The sequence below is a fragment of the Pundamilia nyererei genome, unplaced genomic scaffold, assembly GCF_000239375.1.
Source record: "Pundamilia nyererei isolate P.nyererei 1_Seehausen unplaced genomic scaffold, PunNye1.0 scaffold00090, whole genome shotgun sequence".
Classification (NCBI taxonomy): Eukaryota; Metazoa; Chordata; class Actinopteri; order Cichliformes; family Cichlidae; genus Pundamilia; species Pundamilia nyererei.
In genome coordinates, this window is record NW_005187491.1 from 246081 (window position 1) to 254352 (window position 8272).

General features: G+C 40.4%; 1 protein-coding gene across 11 annotated transcripts in view; it reads left to right on the forward strand.

Moving 5' to 3' along the window:
* Nucleotides 1–8272, forward strand: part of mef2d (myocyte enhancer factor 2d) — a 96954-nt gene that overhangs the window by 37004 nt on the left and 51678 nt on the right. For all 11 annotated transcript variants that reach the window (XM_013912439.1, XM_013912441.1, XM_013912444.1 and 8 more), the window contains one exon: nucleotides 1138–1526. In XM_013912439.1, the coding sequence (XP_013767893.1) occupies nucleotides 1473–1526 (54 nt within the window). In that variant the 5' untranslated portion in view covers nucleotides 1138–1472. The remainder of the gene's footprint in view (nucleotides 1–1137; nucleotides 1527–8272) is intronic.

Below are 8272 nucleotides of genomic sequence, written 5' to 3' on the forward strand. Positions count from 1 at the left end.
GTGTGTGTGTGTGTGTGTGTGCACGTGCAGGCTGTGCTGTGTGTCCACACAATCTGTATGTATATATATATATAGAGTGCTATTTTTAAAGATGAACCGTAAATAGTAGTAACAGGGCCTAAAACGGTCTTTGCCTCTGTTGCCATTCCTGGGCTGCTGCCGTCTCATTCATTCATGAGTTTGCATGAATTTGCAGAAACACTCTGGGCTTTCTTGCTCTGACTTGCCCTTTTAAAATATGGACTTCGTGATGTACCCATCCTCTGTTTTTGATCAGGCACCGTAGCGTATCCCAGACCACCCTTATTTCATGGTTAGTTAGACGTATGAGTGAATTAGACACACGTTTTTACACTCGTCATCTTTCGCTGTTCTGCATGGAATTAGGTCAGCATTCAGTTTAGGTAATAAGGCGTAATGATATTAATGGTCAGAAAATGACATTCGCCATCCTGTCTTTTAAATATGAAGTGTCACTGGAGATCTGCCCACTCATTTTGTTTGCAGATGTGTCTGGTATCTTTCGTGAGAAAATCTGTTTGAAAAGACTGAAAATTGCATTTTAACCACATTGATTATTTATATGGATATTTCATGGATTTAAAGGGAGAATAATTCCCTTTAGCATAGTGCAGATCGTCATATTGTCTTGTCACTACTGAGCTTCCTGTAGAGAAATGATCAATGCATAAGACGGTGTTTTGAAAATGGGAAATGAGCAGAATCCGCAGACTCTCTAATGTGCCTCTGATCGGGGATTCACATTCGGCGTGTCAGGCGGCCTGGGCCGGGCAGCCGGTTGCCGTGGGCGACCAGCAGATCAGTGATGTGGCGGTGATGCCTCTAATGAAGCTGACACAGCACAGCCTCCCGACTCGCGGGCCCCTGAGGGCCTCTTGCTCTGCATGTAGAGCCACAAACACTCCCACCCCCCTCACCTACTCTTCATTTCAGCCAAATGTGCTTCTGATTTGATAGTGCCTCAAATGGATTGTTGCATCATTTATTCTCTTGTATATGTTGGGTTTGTAGTAGCTAAATAAGGTCATAATATACAAACAAAGCCTCGCTCTCCTTGCCCTTTTCAGAATCTCTGTCTCTCTCAGCCTGATAAATGTCTCTTGTGTTGTTTTCCAGAAGCTGCCCAGCTGAGGTGAAGGGGAGGGCAGAAGATCCTAGTTCAGCTTGAGTGTGGATGACCTGCCCCCAGAAACAGGACCATGATCTGAAAAGCGTGCTGTACACAGAGCCCCGTTCTTCCTTTCTTCCTTCTCCCTCTTTTTTTGTTTTTGTTTTTTTCTATCTTGCTGGTGAAAGCCTCCCTGCCTGGGTCCTTCAAACAGGGTCAGTGTGCACAGCGAGGGCAAACTGAAAGCGAATAGAGATTCAAAGAGGAGGAAAAGTAACAGCAGCCATCCGTGACCTCACATCTTGTCACTTTCCCCTGATCCTCCCACTGCAACACCAGAACCATGGGGAGGAAAAAGATCCAGATTCAGAGGATCACTGACGAACGCAACAAACAGGTTAGAACAAATGACCTGAACTGTCATGATATGGAAAGAAACTCCTGTTAAACTTTCCTGTTTCAGAAACCAAAATTAAAGAACCAAAGTTTTCAACAAAGTTAATATAAGTAGCTGGATAATTATAAATAGCTGGATTTGTGGATCAGTCCTGTGGTATTTGAAAATGAATCCTGTATTGACCCTGTTTCATGTGCATGCATAAGGAAATCCCAAACGCCCTTGTAGTGAAGAATATGATAAATGTCATGCAGTGTTAGGTAATCAAGATTTAATATTGAGTTTTATTTAATTTTTTCAGGAGCTTAATTTCATAAAAACTGGCATAATTATTGTAAGGAACTTGTAATATAAAATGAACACATTAAATAGCTTGTTTGCAAATGTGGGACATTGCTATAGACATTATGTTGTTCATATAAGAAATGAATTGCACAGCTTATACATTATGATGTGCATTTATAATAAAGCTGGACCTTGCAGTTGTTAAAATGGGGTAAGTATCTCTGCACAGACAACACTAGATGACTTTGATATGTCGCCGAGTGGGTTTCTTCTGCTGATAGCACCACTGTACCACAAGGCAGTTGTATTTGACCCATCTGGAGTGATCGTGGGACAGTTTGTGTCATTACTTTATCTTCTTCGGTCTCAGTTTCCACTTGCTTGAGAAACTTGCAGCAGAAAACACAGGCAGCACACAGTCCAGACATTGTTGTTAAATTTGTTAATGCACTCATTAGCTATGCTGTAGCTAAATGGTTACACTGAAGGCTAAAGACAAAATTAACAACCACACACATATTTGTTTAATTTCTGAGCTAAACTTCACGATCCAGTCGGGAGTGTTAAATGACCCATATATAGCCAGTAGATGCAGGCTTTCACTGAGCTGATTTCTCTATATAGCTCTCATCTGTCCTGCTCAGATCTAAGAAAGAAATGATCATTTTCACTTTTCCAGCACTGAATTCCATTGTGGTGACAGAATACTTTAGCTCAGGCAATAAGAAATTCCCACAGGGATCCTTTCCGTTTTTCATATGTCCCATGTAGCATGAACAACATAGTTGCAGCTCTCTCAAGAGTGCCACAACAGAACAGTATAATAGCATTGTGTTTTATGAGGCTCATATGTGTCGGGGGGTTTCTCTGACACCTCCCCTTCCTACAGTGGAAAAAGGCAAGAAAAAAAAAAAGTATGATATTTCCCCAAAAAACAGACTCAGTCCCTCTGGTTACATCAGTGGCATTGTCAGAGAGGATGAAAGGGTAAATGATCCATCTAAAATGAGTCAACTGGTAAATGGGCTTCGCTCCATTGAGCAGATTGAGTAATGGATTTGACGTGCCCACCTTCAAAAACAGAGAGAGAAGAAAAACAAGATGGAGACAGGCGTAGGGAGAGAAACAAGGTGCCTGACTGAATAAGACCCGAGCAGTGTAAAAGCGAGGTGGCCGTAGGGTTTGGAAAATCATCCTCAGTTTTCTTCTCATCAATCTTAGCAGGTTGCATTTCGATAAAGAAGAGGAAGCAGTGCCTGCAGGGGGTCGGTGAAGTATGATGACTTGTTATTCATCAGTACACAATTGGACATAAAGGAGGAATGGGTTGTAGCTGTTTCTGCTCGAGCAGCCAGTGTTTGTGTCAGGTGTTGAACAGTTTATCAATAAGGTGATGAACTCTGTAGTAATACATGATCATAATGTCACAATCCCAAATTATTAATGACTGCGATCAAGCGATTTCCCCGCAGAAAATGATTTCTTAATCACTTTGTCAAACCAGTCAGCGTGATGACATTCTGATGCTCCTATCGAACCGAAGCTGTAGTGAGCATTTACATTTCACCTTCTCCCCCCCCCCCTTTTTTTTCTTGTTTTTTGATGTTCTCAGTGAGAGCAGTTGACACAGTAAAGCAGGATTCAGTTGTTCTCTCAATGACATTTAGTGTTTGATATGGAACAGACTATGAAATAAGTGGTTTTTAGATGCTTTCTCTGTGTTGCTTCAGCTAATGAACAGTGCAGCTTCTGAAAGGAAATCAAATGAATTTTGGAGTACATGCAGCCCGTCACCCTCCTACATGTTGATTCAGAGATGCTGCCATAAGCTCTGCAAAATAAACAGCGTTCAGAGTGTGGGCCCCGGCTGGAAACATGACAACATCTCAAATACCACATTTCTTACAAAGACAAAGACGCATGAAAAAGAACAGGACTGGCATGTTGGAATGCTTTGATTTATTTGTTTATTTCTTTTTATGGAAGAGTGTTTGTCACATCAAAGATAACACAGAAAGAGTTGACTTTTCATTAACACTGTGACCCATTTTAGCAAGAAGATGTAAGAAGAAGAAAGATTCGCTGCCAGAAATCAAAGAATCCTGAATCGCTAATCAGATTTATGTTAAGCAACAGCTGTAGTGCATAGTGCAATGCAAGAATTACATTCATCATCGGCTTGTTTTGGAAATTAAATTTCAAGGAACAAGAAAACTCACTTAAAACTATTACTACAGGGATGCTAGTATAAACTATCCGCTTAAGATTTATCTTTTTGTTTTGCTAACACTGACCCCAAAGTCAGAGATGATATTTTGATTCTGATTTTGCATCAGATTTTGGGGCAGTTGCTCTCCAGTACACTGCTCCTCCATCTGTTTTTCTTTGTTAAGTCTAATGAGTATTGTAGTCGTGCATTTAGCGTCACTATTATTAGTCCATCATACCAAACTGATTGGAGAAAACGTGATTTCACAGACGTCTCTATGATGTGTAGTTTTAAATATTAAGAAACCCTTGTGCCTCAACTCCCATTGCAAAGTATTTTCTGATCATTTAGATTAGAAACTGTTAAATAAAACATGCAATTGCAGTAAGCAAATGGGACTTTATCAGTTTATGGTTAATTCAGATGATCAGCTATTAGACACATCAAAGCACTTCTTTACATTTATGCAAATATTTATTGATTTTAACATTTAAACCAGCTCCTGATACAGATTTAGCATATTGTAATGAGTATTTCTGTATTGTCGCTGAGTCTAAAAGTAAACTAATTTAAACTTGTCGTGCCATTAATTTTTTGGTTTTTTTTTAACATCGCTGTTGAATTAATTGTAGGCCTGTAGATCAATTAATCGGGGCAATTTCATGCAAAATGTTCCAGTGGGAATTCACATACCCATCTGTAGAAAAAAAAAAATAGATATGAGTCAGGTGTAAACTAATCCTCAGCGGCACCCCCAGCCAACGTTACAGCTTTGATGCATACGTTCATAATTCAGCTAAAATCTGAACATGAACTTTTCCAAGCTAAAGATTGTTCTACAAAGTTGGAAGCTTTTTGCTTCCATCTAGCAAAACATACAATTCTAAGCCATGTTTCTGAATCTGCATGATCTTTTACACATGAAAAAATCTCATGTGCAGTACTTTTTTATGAGCCTTGAAGCAGCTTTCAATAAATGTTTTAAAATATCTGTGAATGGAAAAAGGTAATTGTGCAGAATTTTTTCTTTCACTGCTAAATAAGTTGAATTTCAGCATTTCAGCTGATCTAAATTTTTTTCAAGTGTAGCCCATTGTTGAAGAATAATCAGTCTCCTAACTGAAGTAGTTGTAGTTATAGCAAATTTACTGAGAGTCCACAGGATTAACATTTTAGAACAGATAACTTTTAGTAGTTGTTGGAATATAGTCATGCATAAAGAAGTATTTAAAAGTCTAACGATTTATGAAGCATTAAGCATCAATCTGTTGTGTGGTGTCCGCAGCGATGTGGACATTGTATCGGCCTGCTCTCTTGAAGTGAGAAGTGATTGTGAAAGCAAAGCTGTTGATCTCCATTCCTACCCACACCTGTGGCCACAAGCTGTGGGTAGTGACCAAAAAAATGAGATACAAGTAGTGGAAATGAGCTTCCTCGGAAGGGTGTCTGGGCAGAGCTGCTGCTCCTCCATATTAAAAGGAGCCAGATGAGGTGGTTTGGGCATCGGACTAGGAAGCCTCTTAAGGCATCTGTGAGGTGGGATTTTTTTGAGCATGTCCTTCTGGCCGAAGACCCCAGGGTATACCCAAGACATGCTTGGGTAGCTTGGAACACTTAGTGCTCTCCTCAAAAAGAGCTAGAAGAGGCTGCAAGAGAAAGAAGCTAACTGCAAGTTGACCCGAGCACTATCAAGAGCAATCTCGATACCATTTGAATTATTCTCCATAGAGTTTCTTATCTTGCATATAAATGGATCCAATGCCACTCTCTTAGACTGCAATTTGTAGCTCTCATCCTGTTCTGTAGTTCATCGTGAACTGTAGTCCAACGTGCAGAAAAACCCCTGTGCTGAGATAACCCACGTTGGAAAGCAGATCAAGATTCAATTTTGCACATGCACTGTAACTCTAAACTTCTAGGCATTATTCAACAGAATAGCACATGAGAAAACAAATCTCTAACATTTTAAAATAAAAATAGCATATCATGGTTCTGTAGATCCTTGAAAACTCATACCTGTACTGATTAGTATAGTGAGACCCGGTGTGTGTATTTATTTATTTATTTATTTATTAATTATTTTTTTCCCCAACTGTTCAAACTGTATGTGTGAGCGAGACTGTAAGCTAGCAAATGAAAGAGAGGGTTTTGGCTACAGGAAACAGCAAGAGGAGGTTGTGGTTGTCAGTGGTGGTTTCCTCATCCATCTGCCACACAACCACAACCTCGCCAAGACACATGCACGCACGCACACGCACTCAAATGAAACCACTCGCCCCCTTTCTTTCTTACTCTTCTCACTGAGGATGTCTTATTCTTCAGTTGCCATTGGTTACCTGGCAATTCAGCTCTTAATGTCAATTACCTCCAGCTTGTTTATCCTTTGTGGTAAACAGCAAGATTGAAGCTCAGACCAAAAGTCACTACCCCACTGCTTACTTTTTTCTAAAAAAAGAAAGACGGACAGAGGTTTTGTTTGGGATGTGGGACTGATTTTGTTTGCTTTAAGCACTGGTGGATGACCTTATAATTTTTTTAGGGAGCAGTTGTTGTTTGCAGTGGCTTCTCTCGACATCACCAGTCTTGTCATCCCGCACAACTGTAATTTCCTCCCTTACCAACATCGCCACATAATTTATCTGCTCATTCTGTGTGTGTGTCTGTGTGTGTGAGACAGAGAGAGAGAAAGAGAGGAAGAGGAGTGGAGAGATATGTAGATAGGCAGAGAGATAAAGATGGGGAGGGGGTGTGGGGGGTGAGATGATGGTAGCAGTGTGTGATGAGGTGGGAAATGGGGGGCGGAGGGGAGGAGAGGAGTCGGTTGCCCATGGATACGACCCCGATATAATTTGATTTGTGGCAGCAGGAAGCAATGAGTGAGCGAGTGCGAAGGGAGGGAGGAAGGGAGGATGTGGAAAAAGCAAGAGAGAGAGAAGAGAGGAAGAGAAAACGAGGGCGAGAAAATAAGAGAGGAGAAGGAGGGATGAGGGAGGCTTAAACATGTCGGGTGCAGAAAGGAGCAAGAGATGGAAGAGATGAAGTGATTGTAGGAGAGAACGATGCACAGATTGAAGGTCTCACTTGCTGCTTTTCCTGCTTTCATCCTCAGTGTCTCTATCTTATCTCTACCACTCTATTTGTTCTCTCTTTCTTTCTGTATTCAATTCATTTCAATTATAGTTTCAGTTCAGAACTCAGCTGCCAGCGGAGCAGCCTTCTGCCACAGAAATGTGGCCTCTGTCGATGCAGGTAAACCCTAGAGGCAGTATCAGAATATCATTAATACGTTTATTTGGCGACAGATATATTATAATGCATTGTAATTACCATAAATGGACAAAAAAAGCTCAACACTCTCACTCTTAAACATAAAACCAGAAGATGGTTATTCCATTAGGGTTGCAGTTTTGCTCTTAAAAGCCTAGTAAATGCGATTAAATTTTGATGAAGACTTTTTTAAAGGTCTCGAATATCTGTAAAAAATTGCAGTGAAATCAGTGCAACGTTTGTAAAAACACTTCACTTAATATTAAAAATGTCAGAAATATTCTTGATTTTTTTTTTCCAATTTAAAAGCAAAAAAAGTAAACCAATCAGTCCATTACTGAAATTAATGTAAAATAGCTAAAAATCTTCAAGGTCAAACATGTGACTCCCTCTCCCTCAGTAAATGTCACCAATCTCCAGATGTACAGAACAAAAAGCTTTCTTAGAATGAGAATCAAAGATTTAAAGGGACTTTAGGACTTAAGGTTACATAAGAAAGTGCAGTAAACTGCAGGAAACTTGTAAGCATGCTGCACTTCAGGTCACAGCCACAATCATTGATGTCACAGCAGGTTTTTGGCTTGCACGTCTGATGGAAAATGTGTTGATGTCATTCGTGGGTGTGGCCTGAAGTGCAGCATGCTTGAAATCTTTCTGCCTCTTCAACACCATCTGTGTACACATTGACTTTTATTTCCATTTCTCCCATATCAAATGCTCGATATTGTAGCAGTACCTGAAGCTTTTTCTTCTTTTTCTTCTGCTAATCTTCTTCTCCTTGCATGTGTTTGTGTTTGTGCAATCCTGTGTGTTTAATCCAAACAAAGCCAAATCTCTCTGGATTGTAAATACCAGTTGGTTATAGCGGGGAAGCGCTTCTAAAGCCAACCGGCAGACAACAAGGGACCCTGTGCTTTAGCAACACTCCCAGTTCTGTTCAGCTTGTTCACAACTGAGCGGGCTTGTGTGTGTGTGTGTGTGTGTG